Genomic DNA, 19,674 nt, shown 5'->3' with positions numbered 1-19,674 from the left:
ACTTTCCACGCGTGTGCCCCGTGACCCCGTGGTGGTCCGAAGGTCGCTGTGCCTTCTACGTAATTAAATGGCATCCAAAACAAATCAGCAGCCCCCAAAGAGGGACGGTAACGCAGCCAAGGTGGAGGAATAATCATTAAGTGGCTGATTAAGATGGCTGCTTTCAGTAGTGTAAATGTATGGTTTCCTCAAGAGAGATAGCTATATGCGTGTGACTTGTTTACATGTAAATACCATTATATGTTTAGTGTTTTCATCTACACAGTATAAGGTATGGGCAAGATGACAGACTTCAAAATGTCCCTGTCATTCAGATGGCGAGGTGTTATTTGTTAATGTAGAACCTTATCTGTACATATATTTATACATGACTCTGTCATTTTAGCTTTTTCTGCAAAGATTTAATAGCACAAAATAAGACTTTTTAATATGCTTTTTCTGTTGTTATGGCAACAGGAGATTTCATCCTGTCAATGTTGTTCCCATTTGGCAAAATGACAACTGTACAGGATTATGGCGGCTCTGCACCTTTTCCCGAATCGCGTGTTCGTTGGAGCTTAGAACATTAAACTCTTGAAATGATGTTTATGGCATAAAATGTGTATTTTTAATACGTTGCTTATGTGTTTACTACGAGAGGCCATCTTAACTCCATGTTATCAGGGCCAGCGCCTCACCTTATTTCCCCTCTACTGTAGACCTTCTTTCCTTCAGGACCGTAAGCTGCTGATTGCATCTGAAAAGTGTTGTGGAAAAGAGGAACGACTTGGTTATGGAAAATTGGTTGGATCCGGTAGTTTTACCACCTTTCTCGTTTCTCCGCTTCCGTTAGGCACAGTAGTAGGCTAGCGTTTAACTTTATATCTCTTAAACTATGGATAGTTTTAATGCAGGTACTTGTTAAGCCCTTTAGACATTTAAGGGGACAATCCAGCCATGATAACGCTCTTTAATGTACATTCCACCCTTTAAATGTACGTGGCTATCTCCGTTGCGAATGCAGAATTTGCCTCCCCCCCCGCTGTTTTCCTTTCACATGGTTTACTTCCCGCCCGTCAGCTTGGTGGATGTCACAGGACCTCTGTTCTGAAAGCCTTCCCATCGATCTCGGTGGGTTTGCGCTGTTGAACTTGATTGACCGGTGACTTTTATAAACCTAATTTTAAAAACTTGCTACGTAATCAGTGGTGAGAATCATCGGGCCATGGAGGAGACGGGACAAGTAAGTTATTGTATAAAGTATACAATACACCTAGAAAGTATGTTAATGTGCATTCTTCTTTGGTGAGAATGTATGAATGGAGGAATTCTGATTCACTTATAAGATATCCATGTTCTGTTTAGAAGAGCGTCTTTTAAGATGGATTCATCTGTTTCTCCTGTGACATAAAGGACGATAGTAATATTCCCAAAATGAATCGCAGTCATATGTGGTTGATATACCTGCTGTTTCACAGACAGGTTTATAATGCCCCATTACCTTTAGTTTACAATAGCAACATAACTATACCTAAAACTGCATTACTGTGCTCAAGATTACTCCTCTAAGGTCCTTTTAATAAGCCGGATGCTTCAGGAAGCTGTTAAGATGGCAGCAGTGGCGAGATGTATATACCCAGCAACGTCTGTTATCACGCTGTCTGCACAACATCAGCCCGCTATACATACATTACTGCACTGAAATATATGGGTTTTATGCAGAAAACAGAACACAAATATCAAGTGGAAGTAAACACTTACACCGCACACTGAGTTATATTGGATTACCATTGAAGTTCCTGTCTTATTGCCTTTTAAGGGGGTGTGTGTTAATTTATATATGTAATGTGTGTGTGTGTGTGTGTGTAAATCAATTTATACATGCGTGTGTGCGCGGGTACATTTTGCAGCACTTCCACACATTTTGTCACGTCTTCGTTTAGTTTGCTGTTATAAATTGTACATGCTAATGTGCGTAGTCTCTTAGTCTGCTTTAAAATAGTGCCTGCAATATCAAATATCTTCAAATACATGTGTATGGACACGCTCGTCATTGCCTGTGTTCTGTGTTAACGTGCGGCTTAACTGTTATAACAAGATAAATCATCTTAAACAAGCCGCTCATACTTGAAGTTAGTAGCCACTGACTATTTGATGCTTGTTACAGGGAGCTGCTTGATTTAAGATCAGTGGAGTGGAAGCCAACTTTCTCTTATGACTCTTCTTTGGCCTCTTTCAGTTGATGTAAATTTTCTTTGTTGCGTATCTGTGACAGATTGAGACTTCTGTTATCCTAATTATTAGGCAGAGGATCTCCTGTGGAATCGCTAGCGTACATTAAAAGCAGTCCTACCACTGTTGGAAATTGAAGCAAAAGTATTATATTCACAGGCTGGTGGATGATTTGCATTTACCAAGAGCCATCAATATTAAATCTCCAAGCCAGGTAACATTGGCTGCCTCACGTTTATTGTTGATGCTGCACCTGTTTCTTGCTCCTTAAATATTTAGTGGTCCATGAGCCCCCTCCCCCCCACTTTACCGACCAAGTAAAAAAAAAAAAAAAAAAAAAAGTTTACGTTGACTAATTGTCTAGTTCTGACAGCTTGTGATTCACTTTACATGTGCATAAGAAATCAATACATATTTCCTAACTAGCGACATATAAGTGAAATCCCACATGTATGTGAACAGAGCAGTGCGTGTTTTTTTGGTTTTTATAGGATCTGGGTCAGGTAATGTTCTGCGTTTTGACTTCCATATGTGACAGACTGCAGTTCTTATCTCTCCGGGCCACATATAGAATGTGCCCGCTTACTTTGTTGCAGCTGCTGAGAGTAATAAGCTGTTTGATTACTTATAGCCGCTGAAAGTGTTAAATTCTCATTAAAAACCGGCTGACTTTATTGGAGTAGAAATGTGATTATACCGCAGATAAAGATATATTTGTATTACGAGGCTGTGTAATGAATGTCGTTCTGATGACTTTTTACCTGTATAGGTGATTGCTTGTGCCAGAACCAAGGGTAAATGTTAAGTCAATAAAGACAATGATGTTGTAATTATGTGATAAACATTTAATAAAAGTAAGCAGATAATAAAGATCTCAGATGTTTTTAGGTTTTAAGAAGCCTGTCCATTATGTATGCATTTTACTATATCATATTACAATCCTACGACATGTTCAGTATATAACATGCGTATCCACAACACAAAACCTTGGGGGGGTGGGGGCTTTTTTACTCCCTTTATGTCTGTATAACCTCTTATGAGATTAAACTTGTAGGTGAGTTGCGGTGTGATTAAACTTTTCAGCTGATTTAATTCTTATTATGAAATGCTACCCCAAGTGGACTTCTACTCGGAGGCCCACGGAACTTCTGAGATGGCCCTCCATATAGCTCAGGGTTTTAAAATAACCTTTTGTGCCATTTTATACTGATCTTTATGAGTGTACTTTCTGGTTCTTCCAAAAAAATTAAATAAATAAATAAAAATCAAGTGGGCTTATAGGTTTGGCTGTCTGGCTCCAGAGTTGTATGCAGTTATGCCCAGCACTGATCTAGATTCCCAAATAATGAAGTTTGAACATATAGAAAGTTGCTCTTAGCTGCCACGTTGGAAACGTTATTCAACCTGTTAGAAACTGGCTATAAATGCAGTGAAGTGGAACAGAGCGGAGTGCGAGTGAGGCGTTTATTCAGTAAATAGCCAGCTATCTCACTGTCTTTGAAAGAAGAAAGGTTTCTACTCACAAAGCTCCTAGTTGTCTCCTGAGAAGTCTATGGATACGTTCCTTCCTTGTTTGGAAGGTGTGTTCTCTGGCTGACTTTCTTCACAGGATTGTCCCGTTTTAAATGTAGTTTAGACGTGGTGGTGCGAAGCAAGCATTCTCGCCAGGTGACTGCCTGCCTCCTAACCCCCAACGCTTTCATCCTAATGCAATTACCAAATGTCTTTACTGAGACCTTGTGAAAGATTGCTAGCTATTTGTTATTGTCAGTCTCTGCCGTTAGTGACCCGCTTTGTTTTCTCGGTGTACCTATGCTCGTTTATTAGCATCATGCCTTTCTTTTTTTTTTTTTTTTTTGGGGCATATCTTCAGTTTTACGATGACGAAGGTTAAAGAATTTATGAGCCTCTGTAGTTAATATGTAATCCTGCGAAGCGTGGTGAAGGGTTTGGCACCATATTCTGCTTTTCAAAGTGATCTATTGCTGAAGTGCTTCCCTTAAGGACCTGCTCTGCATATTTGTTATGTTTGGAATAAACTCTCCTTCGGCTACTATTTTGACTTTGGGAAAGCTTCCCAAATAAAACAATACGGTGACCCGCCATCTGGAAACGAATTTCCTTTTGTTACAGAGTGGAGTTTGTTCCAAGTTTTATAGACACCTTTTTTCTTTGTTGTACACTTTTTGTTACCTTTTATACTTATTATTGTGGCTTAAACTTTCTTTAAATTCAGTGCGATCAATATATTTTAATGTTTTTTTAATGTTTTAATAATGATCAGGTTTTGTTGTCACCAGTGACACAAAATATGTATGTTTTGTCAAGTCTTAATCCAATAGAGACTAAATTCTCAACAAAACAAACCACGTCCTAAAAGAGTAGATCAAAGAACATCATGTATGACTAGGGTAGGGTCTGTTGTCTCAGCTCAAAGGGTGTTTGATATGTCTGGTATCAGCGGTGGTCAGTGGAAAAAGCTTTGCATCTTATGGTAAGGGCTAGCAATGTACATTTTTTCCCCAGTCACATAATTTAGCTACTAACCTTACTCTAACAAAGGAGATCTCTATAACCGTAACTGTAACAGCTTTTATTTTAGCACTGGGGCGCAGCTCCTTAACCATTACTCTACACAGTCATGTGTAACAGCTTTTATTTTAAACATGTTAAAGGTACATGGATAAGTCAAACAGCCTCCCAGCAGAAGTGTTAGAGGCTAATATAGTGAGGGTATTTGAACACGTATAGGATAGGGATATGGCTTGACAAGACCAAGGACTAATAACGTTTTTAACCCCTTAACGTCCATTGGCGGGTCAGGCACGTCAATGAAAAACTGTCACTTAACAACCTATGACGTGCCTGACATGTCATTTCATTAAACAGGCTTAGAAAGTGATCAAACAGTAACATACTTACGCACGAGCTAACACACACATCGTATACTCACGCTTGGGACCAGAGTATGACAACTGACTGACCATGGCCTGCTTGCATGCAGTTGTGTGGGTAAGGGTTTGACAGGAGCCTCCGTTACACCAGTGGTTTCAACAAAGCATGTGAGTTTGTTGTGATGGCGTTCACCAAAACCCTTGGTTCTGGGAAGGAATTTCTGGTCGCCATAGTGACCTATTGCCTGAGGTTTGTAGAACCTACTATAATATCCTATTTGTGTCACTATTTGAAATGATTTTGATCCGGGTGTTGGGTTTTGTGCTAAGCCCGGGTTCTTAATATGCACATTCTGTTCTGTTGTATGTCACATATAGCTGTGTACAGTGCTATTTATACAGAATATTCCTAAATTTTACGATTCAATGGTTAAGGCCTCCGAGAGGAAGTGTGTACTTTGATTTTTTTTAAATATTATTCTTTATTGTAACTGTCTGGGGATTTTTTAATACATTATTGTTGGTGTCTCTGAAAAACATTTTTTCTAACCCAATTTGTAAAAAAAATAAACGTTTGATTCTTGCTGTACACCCGGTACTCCAGGAGATGGCAGGATTGCTTGATCTTGCTCTAAACTTCTTATCCTTGGGAACTACCGTGTTTCCCCGAAAGTAAGACAGTGTCTTACTTTCTTTTTATCCCTAAAAGCCCCACTATGTCTTACTTTCGGGGTATGTCTTATATTGGGAAAAAATTGAGAGTGATGGGAGTTATGATGTACTTTTAGAGCATAATTAGATCATGAAAAAGACATTGGAAATGGTACAGCATAACACCCATCACTCTCACACACTTACCAATCAACACACCTACCAATCCACACACATATACACCAATCCACACACATATACACCAATCCACACACATATACACCAATCCACACACATATACACCAATCCACACACATATACACCAATCCACACACACATACACCAATCCACACACACATATACACCAATCCACTCTCACTTAATGCTTTCCTACCTTTCCTTTCTTCTTTCAGCTTCTTTTCCTCCTCTTCGCTCCTCTTCTTCAGTTCTTGTCTCCTTCCGGGTCAGAGGGCACGGACAGCGGTGGGCGCGGCTTCAGTGTTGTGCGCCGGGATCTGACAAGAAACCCCGGCGCACAACAGCTGTTGCCGCGCAGATCACAAGGGAACCCGGCTTAAAATCACTCAAGGGAGCCGGAGGTCTGTTAAAGACCTCAGATACCGCTCCCTTGCGAGCCTGCTCCTCCAGCGGCGGACATTACTGTCCGTCTCTGGAGGGGTGCCGGGTGCCGCAGGTTGGCACCCCCTGGAGTGTGGCGCCCTGTGCGGTCGCACACCCCAAAGGTCGGCCCTGCTCTAAGGGGCCGGCCTTAGGGGTCTGCGGCCGCACAGGGTTTAAATAAAAACATCGGGGGTTTTTTTCAACTTTATTTAACATCCTCCATGTTAAATAAAGTTAAAAAAACTTTATTTAATATGGAGGATGTTAAATAAAGTTAAAAAAAAACCCCGATGTTTTAATTTAAATCCTGTGCGGCCGCAGACACGTAAGGCCGGCCTTGGTGGGGACTTCCCGGCCCCTTAGAGTGGCGGACCCGGCAAATCCCCCGTGTTTCCCCGAAAGTAAGACATATGTCTTACTTTCGGGGTACGGCTTATATTAGCCGACCCCTCTGAAACCCCCGATACGTCTTACAATCGGGGGTGTCTTACTATCGGGGAAACACGGTAGCTGAGTTTATCCAATAGCTGAGCTGAGTTTATCCAATATAAAATGTGTATAAACTTTATTAAATATTTGTGCTATAGCCCCCTTCTCTCTTCACACATTCACGTTTCCTCTGTCATTGGTTATAATAGTATTAGACATTCGTTATGAGTTTTTAGGATGACTAGCAATGGCTACTTAAAGTATATTAAATATGTTTTGAAAGGATAATATGGGGATTGGTAGACTTGATAAAATATGAGCTTTAGCACATTAACAATCAATTATTGGACTCTTATACCTTTTAATCAGTTTTAGTTATGACTTTGAAAATGATTTCTCGTTGCTGCTCTCCCCCTAAATGACTAATTCATTTTTGTCTCCTAAGGTCATTGGGGAAAATCTCAAATTAACCTAACACTTGAAAGTTAGAATCACCATAGGTCTAGGGAAGATAGTAATATATTTTAGTGGTCCCCCTTGAGGTCCAGAGTGACATCCATTTCAAATAAAAGAATACCCTACCTAGAACTTAGCAAAATGGTCAGTGTTTGCTGTGGCTTTATCGCCTGACTGTAGCCGTCATAGTTGCAAGTATTTTGGCACCGGTTCTGATAAAACGGCTAGTACAATGTGTGAGCGGTGACTTCTCCCTGGGCCGGGTGCCATGGGAAGGATGGTGTGCACAACATATCGATATGTGATTGATTTAGAGCGCCGTGTTGGTTAATTTGGCTGTGAATGGTTGTGTTTTTGAGTAAATGTTAGCGTGGCTGAGAGTGGTCAGTATGATAATATTGCGTCAGTATGTTGAAGAGTTGTTAATGCGTATGTGTCGGTGAAGCATGCTTATAAAATGTCCTTACTATTTGGAAGGTTCTGCTCTGTAAATGTAAATTACAGGCCCTGTGTATAATCCTAGGGGTAAGTAAAGCACAAACCTTTGCTATTTACCATGAAATGATATCTTCCTTCTATGGTGTCTGTCAGTGAGTGATGGATGATGACTTTGACTCTATGTATTAAGGCGAATCTGGAAAATTTTGGGAGAAAAGTACCATTTCTGTTTAGCAGTCTATCCCATTTGCAGTTGCACAAGGACCTTTATACAGTGGCTGAAATATGCTGCCGTAGTAACATAGTAATTTAATAATAACTAATAAGTCACTCAAGTTCAACCCTTCTACATATCCTCCCTACGTTCCAGATATTCTATACTGTGCCTGGACAAAGTATAACTCATTAAACACAAATTACTGTGTGTCACAGCCAACCTTTCCTTTAATGAGAACTACTGAAGATTACTGAGCTGCTGTGAAAATGTATGAAACAATGTCATTTTAGGGATTAAGAAGATGCGTGGTGGTATTTATTTACAACCGTTATTAAATGATTTATGCCTCTCCCTCCTGAGAGTGTTTGTGAGACACTCGGCAGAGTTGCTTCGTTATGCTCCCTTAAGTTTTTTTTTTTTTTTTTTTTTTTTTTTTTTTTTTTTTTTTTTATAAGCATAGCTGCATGAAGGGTTCGTTTAATGAGCATGCTCGGTAGATCGGCTGGTAATGTCTGCCAAAATGCAGGAGCAGGAAGGCTTCCTTCACGCAAAAACTATTCGCTCACTGATGCCTAGAAGAGAAAAACATAACCAACTTTACTACAAATTTATATTCTTTTTGTTTAGAACAAAATTTACCTATGGTAAAAATATAGCATTTCTTACAGTAAATAAGCTACTAAAATGTGTGTAGCTTTTGCACGCAATCTTTTTAATGAATAATTGATACAATGTATGTTGAGTTTTCTTTGAGATTTTTATTTCTAAAGTAGCAGCTTGCTGAAAGGTTAAAACCTGCTAACTAAGCTTTATGAAGAGCAGAAGAATACAGCTTGTGGGTTTGGTTTTTGTATTAATTTGTATAATCATTCTGTCCAGTCTCATACTTTGCATATACAATTTACAGAGACAATATTAGATGCTTTTTGGAAATATCTTCAATGCATACATGACCTGAAATCATATGACTATTACATTGGTATGATAACTTGTTTTGTAGAATTCAAGTAATAGCTTGGGTTTTCAGGATGCCTAATGATATAGTTTTGCATTTTAAAAGTGTAAAAGAAAATATGTACCAAGTCATTTATCGGATGAAACAAATCGCATAAACAAAACCTCCTCATAAATACTACAAATATAAAAAAATAAAACACATTAAAAAAATATACCGCAATCGCCATTTATAAACTCAAAACCAAAAAAACTAAAACCAGCTAAGGAGCTAAGTTAGGGGTAGGAGGCCAATTGCTTTGCACGTTTTCCCAAGTTCAAAAAGGGAAGGCCGATAGATTGTCTAAAGCTAAACGTTAAGTATATGTTTATATAATTGCTCAGTACTCTGCTAAAACCTTAGGAAGGCAGATATGAAAAAATGCTGTCAAGTAAGTGCCTTCAAAAATAGACACGTTAATAGTTAATCTTTATCAGTGAACAAAAAGCAAAGCGAGTGCAGTGGAAAAACGTAAATATTGGGTATGACCACTCTTTGCCTTCAAAACAGTAGGTACAGTAGGTATGCTTGCACAGTCAAGGATTTTGTAGGCATATATGATTATACCAAACAGCTGCTAATGATCATCAATCAGCAGTGAAGTCTCATCCAAGCAGAAATTTCAAGGCAGACAAGGCTTTCCAGATGTTTTATCCAAGCTCTTTTGAAGAACAAGGAAACTGGATCATAGATCCAGTGGACGTCCAAGGAAGCTTCATGCAGCAGATGAGACACTCCATGCTTAGCTTTTAGAAGATGTCGAGCAGAGCCATCTCCTCGGCATTGGCAGAAAACAGTGGGACTCTGGTACACCCATCTACTGTCCAGAGAGGCCGGTTGGAAGCAGTCTTCCTGAAAGAGTTGTGGCCAAAAAAGCCCTACCAGCCGACTCAACTGGTATGGAGCTCTGGACTGATGAATCAAAATTAGAAATTTTGGCTGTAGCAGAAGGCAGTTTGTTAACCAAAGGGCTAGAGGGCAGTACAAGAATACATATTTGCAGGCAGCAGTGAAGCATGGTGGAGGTTCCTTGCCAGATTGGGGTTGAGTTTCTGCAAATGGAGTTGGGGTTTTGGTCAGAATTAATGGGCTCCCCGATGCTGAGAAATACAGGCAGATACTTATTCATCATGGAGGCATCTGATTGACCCCAAATTACAATTTGAAGGCACTTACTGCATTTTTTTTTTCGCACTTGCCTAAAACATTTGCACTCTACTGTGTGTGTGTATATAGATATATATATTTGTCTAAATATTACGTGTGTGCTTATATAATGTGTAAAATGTCCTCTTTGCAGACCGTAACCAAATAAGAGTCCTAAGATTGCACAGTGAAGTTAATTTCTGTCACACGCTCTGTTATTCTGTCTGTTGTGGTTAGGAAATCCTAGTGTTCTCGTGAGTCATCGTCCCACATTTTAAATAGACTACATCCAATGTCTGCCACCACCCTTCCGAGGACCTTAAACGTGGTGAATCATTTCTCGGTGTTTCCCAGTTGGTGGGTTCTGCGCACAGCCCTCCTCTCTGCAGCTTGGATGTTGAATGACCTTCTCCCAACCACTGAAAATACACCCAAGGGGCATCCTCGGAATTCACAATCAATAGGAAAACCTAACGTTTTCTTAGCTGTAAGACCTTATACCCATTCTTCAAATCAATACATGGTAAATATTTTAACAGGGATGAATTCTCCACGCTTTCCTCAAAGTCCCACTCGGTTACTTGGCTCTCAAGCACATGCTGATATTAAGCTTATTGACACTTTTCCTGTGCAATGATTTTGCCCAGAATGCCGACACGGTTCTGTTACTAACTCGTTCCCCACCCTTAACTTTTTAAAATGTATTTACTTTAAACGTCAACATATTCTGTTGTCATGTAGCGAATAATTGCAAGATAGAGGTTAAAACATTTTTTTTAAACTTCATTCAGTACTTGGATTTTAAGCCTTCATTTCAGTGTAAATATGATACCTTTAAATGTTTAGTACATGGGAACGTGTTTTTTACATCTGTAACTATATGAACAGATTTATATAGATTTTTCTAGGAGAAAAGAGTCAAACAAGCTTACCAAGCTTTGACATTAGGCCAAATGGGTGAATAAAAAGCTGGTTTACTCTAATTTCTCTAGGTGTCATTGTAGGCCCTACATTATTCTTTTGAATAAAACTTGGGAAAAACAAGGATTATATTGTGGCCGATTTGGCTTTTTTTTTTTTTTTTTTTTTAAGGAAACATTTTGATGGCAGATAACAGCCATTTGCCTTTTTTTTTTTTTTTTTTTTTTTTTTTGCAGAACTTAAACCTTAGTCAGTCCTTGGTCTCCTCTTGGAGGCAGGATAGCTGTATGCCAATTACATGCATGTTCAAATTCTCTCGCTGTATTAACCTCTACCACCCTCTCTGTAAAGTAAAACATTTACTACATTGACATCTAAACCTCTGACCCTCCTGTTTTTAGATTGACCTTGAACAGTTCTCCACCTTACCCCCCCCCCCAAGCTGTATGTATGGAGGTCACTAGGTCTTTCCTGGCATCGTGTCTCTTGCAGACCATTCACCATTTTAATGCTTCAAGTGGCAGTCTGTTCATTTGTGTGACGTGAAAATCAAAATGACTTGGACAGCTGCAGTCAGATTTATTGTTTACCTTAATATACTACAGGTTGTTGGGCATTCCCAGTAAGAAATGATGCTTTGGATGCATGTGTTTACGGGGACACTTTGTCTAGGAGGCTGTGGCATCCGATCAGCGTTTTCTGCCCTTGTGTGTGTGGAGAGGCAGGGATTCTCCCGCGTACGTGCGTTCTTCCTCTGTTGTAAGCAGAGCTGCGGTTGTGGGATTCCCTTTTGATGTCACAGATGATCACTTGGGCAGAGGGGGGAGGGAGGGGGTGGTTGTTGTGAAAACATATTGCTCTATAGCTTTACCCCTTTAGTTTAATATCCGATCAGTTCAACTGACACTAGTAGGAAGCTGGGAGGGGTGTTTTTCTATTTGGGTCAGTAATTGTCTGCTGTTGGTAATGCAGTAGTTAGTATGGAATCACATATTATATATACAAGCTGCACTGTGGGGGTAATATGGGAGCACGTCTGGCTAGTTTCTAGGTTACTGTTTATGGGTACACACACCCATCCAGTGATCGGTTTATGGCAGGGGCTTGTTCCACTCCTCCTTACATCTTAGTTTGCTAGTAGTATAGGTCACATGACCTTGCATTTGTGACCTCCCCCCGAGTTGTGCCTCATGCTTCCCAATTGTATTTGCAACTCTGTCTGATCACCTCGAATTGCTGCGCGAGGGATAGTTTAGAGATCTGCAACTACAGACTTCTTGCAACCCTACCTAGGAAGTCATTTCATGTTACCATAGAGACCTAGAGCCTTGATAAGCCCTGGCATATAGTACATACACATACAATTTACACACGTGGCTTTTCCTGCTTCTGCCACGTCAAGTCTAAATACAAACACTAATCGTCAGCTTTATGCTTTGTTTGCACTGGTTTCTGCTGCTTGTAAGATTATATATATATATATATATATATATATATATATATATATATATATATATATATATATATATATATATATATATATATATGCATATGCATATGCATATATATATATGCATATATATGCATATGCAGAGGAATGAAGTCTCACAGATCAGTGTTCAAGCGCCGTTTCCAGGATCTTGTCTTGTGCTATAAGATTCCTTCCATCCCAAAATTCCAACTTCGGGCTGACGTTGAAGGGACCGCTTGGCGGGGCTGACTTCAAAGAGTACACATGAAAGTAGTTATACGTCCTGCCTTGCGCTGGAACAGCCATTTTCCATGTGGTTTACAGTGGAAAATATTAAAACTTCAGCAGGGTACATATTTTTTTTTCCCTTTGCAAATTAGTCACTAAACCACCAATGCTATGGAGGGGACTTTGGCCCCTCCCCGTTCCAGGAAGTTACTGGTTCACCCAGTGCCGTTTCTCCAGTGGCTTGTTAACATGCTCGCGTTGGTAGACGTTTCATTCTGCGGCTCTGCAGTGTGTCTGCTTCTTTCCGTAACAGCTGCGATGGAATGCTTCTGCCGGGGGAGTGAATTCGCCTGCGATTTCCTATAAACAGCCTCTCTGCCCGGGGCTCTGCAGCTCCTCAGCCATCCACCGAACAAAGCAGCCATCCAGAAATAGCAAGAGAGCGAATACTAAGCGCGGGGTTGATGGGAATCAGGCTGTTGAAATGAAGACTGTTACTCTTTTAAGGAACCGTCGATGCCTTCGTTAAATAAGGATTCTCACGGTGACCGATAAACTAGTTCCTGGCACAGTTTTTAACCCCTTAGCATTATTTGGTGCTGCAGCAGCGGGACTAATCTATTCACCTGGAATCCTTTAATGCCTGTGTAGCAGAAGATGAATGGCTGCTGATGATCACTTTGGTCTTCATGAAATCAGCACATCCTCTGCATTCCTGTTATGTGGTCCATTTGGGTCATAGAAGGCTACGTTCATCCCGGGCCCCTGCGGCCTGAGTCATCACATGTGAATGTTATTGTTGCTGCTTCTGTGGACCTTGCTGGATTTTCAGGCTTCGTGTAGGAGCTCAATACCGGATTAAGCCTGATGAAAGCCGCACAATGAATGGAAAACCATTTCAGATTCTCTTAGAAACGCGGTATTGATTCGGCTCAGTGCAAGTGTTTACAGAAACAGAAAAGCTGACTGGTCTGGTTTTTAGCCATTGACCTTGCCGAGCGTAGATTCGTTTTTTGCCACCATCTTTTACCTGATAACGCTTTTAGGACTGCCCGCTAATGCCACGTACCTCGTTATTTCCTTTTATGAAGGAAGGAGTGCAGATATTTGGGTGGTGGTAAATTAACGAATGCTCAAACTTTTACGTTGAGCTTTATTTGTAATATAAAGCACTTCCAGTATAATGGCCGGTGGAATATCTCCCATGGGATTTATGAGTATTTTTGTAGTGTAGCGTTGAGTCGTTTTATAAGTATCTTGTGAGTAAATATATTTACTGCGTAATAGTGAATATTATTGGCTTTGCGCCGTATTTTTATTATCGCATGGTATAGAGCTTTTGCTCGAAGTTTGTGCGAATGAGCCGCGTATGCATTGTGGTTTTGGAGGAGGGAGAAGATGATTCTCCAGCTTTTACTCCCAAATTACCTCGGGGAAGTGCATATCGACATTCACCCTCTGGAACTGGAACGGTAAGATCTACTGTCGGGGTTTGATAAAAAATTAATACAAAGAGCTTTAATAAATGGATAATTTCTTTTATTGAAAAGTTTTTTAAATGTATGATGGACCTGTCTAGATGAAGATCTTCCCGGCACTTGATTATACTTCCTTTTAAATAGAAATGCCTTGACATAAGAATTACAAACCATTTTTCTTAGAATTGCGCTCGCTGTATGTTCAATGGCGTGCAAAGATTGTTCAGTATTACGCAATGATGTCATTAAGCTGTAATATTATATAAACCTTGTATGCTTTTCTTAGATACACCGGGCCTTATTTATAAAGTGCAACCCATGGAGTGCCCCCCCTGCTTGCACCACGATTACCACCCTTATAATGTCCTTATTAACTAATTTTATGGCTACTTAACAGTAAGGCCTTCTACATATATCTGGTTTATAACTTTCTCTTTCTGTACTAAGCTTTTTATCTGTAAACTGAAATCTCTGTAGTCTATATGTGCCGTTTATATGGCAGGTTGAGTGTGTTAAAAATTCTTGGCATGCTAGACATTTTTTCTTATAATTATATGGTCTTTTTCGCCCCAACAAAACTTTGAGCATAGTAAGGTGGAGCTGTAATAAACAGTGCTGTTAAAAGGAATAATTTACAGAGTATAAAGAAAAATGACTATTGATTAAAAACATAAAGATGTCGAGTTCAACGACATCAGCTGTAGGTAACACATCGACCCGCACATTCTGTTTCCATTAATCATTGGGGAATGTCTTGGAGGTCTGTATCCGTAACCGTTTTTAATTCATTGGATAGCTGAATATCCTCTTTACAGTAACCCCCCCAAGTGGAAATACGCAAATGGGGTTCATGAGAATCTATGAATTAGCATTTTGGGCCTTTTAGCTCCTTGGCTGTTGACGCTCAAGAGTTCCAAGGTGTCTGACTCTCTGTGGAACTGGTGCTGTGGAGCGTTGGCATGTGCCTTTAAATGTTTCTCTAGTAACTACTGTAGAATTACAAGGATAATAAAAAATTGATAGTGCAAGCAGTAATAACTTTGGTCGTGTGTAGACCTTTAGCAGAATGCCTGAGCTCTCTGTTTCGGAGAGGCCATTAAACTGTCCCATACAGACAATTTACCTTCAGGAGAAGCGGTGGCACACCAACCCCCTCCGTGCTTCCATTTTCGTACCACTTTTGCTCGCTTAAAAACCACCAATCCGGCCATAAAGAACTCCCATTGACATTAATAGGAGTGCGTTCTGCACGGTGGGGGCCTCGTTAGACCCCCCCTGGAACTTTTGAGTTGATGAATATTGCATGCGTGTCCTTTGTCAAGGCTAAGAGCGTGGGGCAGGGAAAGACGCAAATGCCTATGTGGACTTCCTGACGGATCCTTCAAAGCATTTGCAGACTGAAGGAATGAATTAAACTGCATATGATGGCTGGAGTGTTCCTCGTTATGTATCCCGTGTTTCCTCTGCACTTAAAGAATTACATGTTTGTGTGCACTATTGCATTTTTAGGCTATTTGTTTTTGATTCTTAACGTAATATTTATATTCTCTTCTTTCTGTTTCAGCCTCCCCTTGTTCAAGCAATTTTTAATGGGGATCCTGATGAAGTCCGGGCATTAATATTCAAGAAAGAAGATGTTAATTTTCAGGTAAAAGGGAAATGTGGAATTCATTTTACATTTAAGTTCATTTGTTATGTGGGAATCATGTCTTCAAGGAATCCGATCAGATACTAGGCCCTAACTTCTGTCCAGAGTCGTATATCGCTGCTGTTCACTTCTATATACGTTTTATTTCTATTATATATATTTTTATTATGTTTCTGTGGATAATATGGAACCACATACCCCCAACCTTTTTTGGTGTCCAAATCGGGGGCACATAAGATGTTCTGTGACCGGGTCCAGGAGCAGGCTTGATTGGGGCAGGGCTGCACATACGCCATACCCAAAGAGCCACCTTGTGGCCCTCAGCTTCAAAGTGTTGCAATGAGGACACGTGGAAGCTGCAGTCCCCTTTATTTTACAGGAAGTGGGGCAGCCTGGTAGGACAGTGCTCGAAAACTGGGAAAGTTGGGATATATGGAACTAGGTAGTGGGGAAATTATCTTAAACTTGCTATGTTGCAATCTTTTCAGGGATGGCAAAATATGATTGTGTAGACTTCAGACATCTCTCCAGTTCCCTTATCTGCTTTGCATTGGTCGTATAGACATGGGGGCCTGACTACAGTCACACGAAAGCCATTAGAGTACATTTCTCTCTTGCTCTGTCTGTTTTCTTTACTTATTGGAGCTAGACTGTGAGACTTCTGTCTTTTTCATCTTCTCCTGGACTTCTTAAATACACCTGAACAGCACATCTCTCTAAGTCGGTGCCTGAACTTTCTTTGACATTACTTGTGAGTAGCCACTTGCATGTAATTCTCATAGTGTTTCGCTAGGATACGCGTCATTAACTTCTTCTACCCCGGTTGACTTCAACAGCAGTGTTAGAGCATGCGGAGGAAGCTGGCACCTTTAATTATTTTTCCCGCTTTTGGTAGCGGGGGAGAGTTAGATTTAGAATGCGTGCACCAATGTTCATGTGATAAAAATAATTTGGGTTTATGCAAAATGGACTCTATTGTGCATTTAACATGAAAATATGACTGAAGTGGTCCTTTTTAATAGAATTATAATGTAACATAACAGAAAGTACAAGGAACACAACCACTGTTTTATTTTCTCTATCGTTTGCCATTTAGACATGCTGAGGTCTCTTCTGTGGGGCTTCTGCAAATTTTGTCTTTGGCTTTTCCCCAAGGTTCTGATTTGTCTCCCATTCTTCCTCGTTATCCTCGTGAAAACTTTAGTAGAGGAGCTCTGTGGTACAAAGATCCGTGATACTTTAATACCTGCGCCATCCTTGTTTGTTTTGCTGTACCCACCAGGACGTTTCAGCCAGGTCCATCACATGTGTTTACGTACCCTTTTTATAGAGCATGACCTGTTTCCTCAAAATAGTTTACACAGCAGTAGACTTATTTCAAAGAATCGCCATATGGTTTGCCAACTTGTTCGTTCTGCAGAAGTGTTAGGGGTTAATACATTGTGCGGCTTTAAGCATGTATTGGGTAGGCGTAAGGCAGCCCTGAACAAAGGATCAAAATAACGCTTTCCAGAAGGGGAAAACTGCTTTAACTCAACAGGCACAAGGCAGCAAACCTACCGGGGGGGGGGGGTAACACGGTGACTTGCATTCAGTATTTTTCCTTTATACGGCAAATGCTGACCCTTTTCTATAGCTGTCCTGTCCTATTTTCATCCCGGCTTAGCTTGAGACTAGACTTGTTTTGTTCTTGCTGCTGTTTAATTGCGTTTCCGACAGATGTCACCATCTTACATGCAAGGTCACACTGGTCACCTGTCTCGCATACATGGCTACTTGTAGTAACTTGTTTTAGTGGGGCTTAGTGAAATCTTCCCACGTCCCTGACGGTACTTGCCCAGCATTGGCTTTCTGCCCTCAGGCTATTCCTATATATTTCTGATATGATTTGATAGACGGTTATATAGATCATTTGGTAAATTGTCCTTCCTATCTAACAATGATCATCATACCAGTAATGGAATAATATGTCTAACGTGTAATCCAAACACGTGTAATATGTAGCTGCCACCTTTTTCCCTGTGAATCCAGGTGGTCTTTCTAACTTGTTCTTGGTCGTAATGTGGAGCAAGTGCTAATTTAGCCTTGGTTGACCTTCTAAGCATGAGCAACTCCGTAGGCATATCCTTCAGTGTATGGGAGGGAAAGTTAGGAAGCAAATGGAAAATGTGTACGCAGGCAAACAAATTGGTATAGAGTTGCCCAGCACTTGAGTCACTTCAGTGGAAAAGGTAACAAACAGCTTTAGGTTTTTGGGGAAAGGAGCTACTTAGATCTGAGATGGAATGTCTTAGTAGTGGAAGGCGTTCTGATGGTAGTGAGTCAAAATGGCTTTGTGAATGAAAGTCTGAATAGTTTCCAACTGTTACAGCTTGGGGTGTTCATGCCAGCTGGAAAGTGTCAGATGCTGAGAGCTTCAGCTGCATCGTCTGACCAAGTCTTGTGCTACTAAACGCATATCTGTTCTAAATCATAGAGGGAATGGATTACATTTTGAGGAATTCTGAAAACCATGTTTAGCATCGTGACTACATATCTGCATTCAGATGTTTTTTTCCTCTGTTGCTATAGTTTTGTGCTCTGAAAGCAATGCATTCCACAATCTTTCAGTCTCTTGCACTAGATGTTTGCACGATCTGCTATAAAATGTTCATTGAGGTGCGAGAGCTGCTGCTATACTGACTCACATCAAAATCTGGCGCAGTGGCATCAGAGTCTGACAACAAATACCACTGATCAGCATTGAAAAATAGTATTTCCCGAGAGTTATAAATCTCCACAGCAAGTGAGGAGAAGAGAGTTAGGGTGTACAGACAGATACAGTGTTTATGAACATTGGATCTGTCATGCATGTTTTTTGCTTTAATGGCGATCGCGTGTGCGAAAATGCAGGAGACTGGCTGTAGAGCGATCGCTAGGGTTACCGAGGTTTAAAATGTGATCGCATGTGGCATTTCCTCTTCGGTACCTTACTAAATTTGTTTGGCTGCATTAGTTCGTTTTCCACGAGTGTGTGTATATAATGGCACTGCCATAAGCCACTTCTATTTTTAAATGGTTAGTAAACATTCCGTGGGAGACTTCATGCAAACTCAGGCATCATGCCTTCATTGGCTATGCAAACATTTATAAATGAAGTTTGCATGGGAGTGATAACACTCTATGGTGATGTACACCCGTTTTTAAGAGTTTTAAGCCCTTCTTGTCCCGAAAAAAAACCAATACATAACTTGTGTGTGTTCAGTATATGGGAAGGAAGAGAATTACAGCTAAACACGAGCACTGCAGAAATGTTACAACTGCCATTGTCACGAAGGGGTTAAAGTCCAGTTGATTGAAAGCATGCTGTTCTAAATCTGGATTATTAATCTTACAGGACTGTGCGGTGAATGAACATCATGTACTCCCTGCGCAACCACCTGTCAATCAGATTATAGTTTAAATACAGTATAGTAGATCTGCTTGCATACTTCAAGGAAGGTTTTTTTTTTTTTTTTACGTAACGTATATTTTGGACATAAACATCTATTTGTCAAAGTCCTCCTTGTGAGAATGTTAAGCGATCATAATGCAAGTTTAAAAATAATTCAAAATTAAAACTATTCCCTTAAAAACACAACTGAAATCCTGACATTCAGCCAGTGGTACAAAACTCAACCATTGTTTCCAATGTAATTTACGTGTGGAGCCATATGTCTTTACAGAGCAACTTTTAGAAGAAGGGTTCACAGCCGTTACTCTTGAGGAAGTTAGATGTCTTTAGTCCTTGACAGAAGACGGTTAACTTCTAATTTTATTTTGTTTTTAAACATTTGATTCAAGTGATCCCTGAAGCAGCAGTTACTTAGTACTGGTCGGACTTCCGGCAGGA

The 19,674-nt window shown here is 40.3% G+C and overlaps 1 protein-coding gene across 4 annotated transcripts in view; it reads left to right on the top strand.

Moving 5' to 3' along the window:
* Positions 1–19,674, top strand: part of ANKRD28 (ankyrin repeat domain 28) — a 50,757-nt gene that overhangs the window by 1,667 nt on the left and 29,416 nt on the right. The window contains exons 1-2 of one of the 4 annotated variants that reach the window (XM_053467737.1): positions 12,981–14,149; positions 15,720–15,803. In XM_053467737.1, coding sequence (XP_053323712.1) covers positions 14,036–14,149; positions 15,720–15,803 — 198 coding nt within the window. In that variant the 5' untranslated portion in view covers positions 12,981–14,035. Of the gene's footprint in view, positions 1–12,980; positions 14,150–15,719; positions 15,804–19,674 lie in introns of those variants that run through there. The other 3 variants (XR_008354333.1, XM_053467735.1, XM_053467736.1) reach the window with 3 other exon arrangements.

The sequence above is a fragment of the Spea bombifrons genome, chromosome 5 (genome assembly GCF_027358695.1).
Source record: "Spea bombifrons isolate aSpeBom1 chromosome 5, aSpeBom1.2.pri, whole genome shotgun sequence".
NCBI classification, from domain to species: domain Eukaryota; kingdom Metazoa; phylum Chordata; class Amphibia; order Anura; family Pelobatidae; genus Spea; species Spea bombifrons.
Note: the sequence above shows the minus strand (reverse complement) of the source record. Positions and strands in the feature narration are given on the sequence as shown.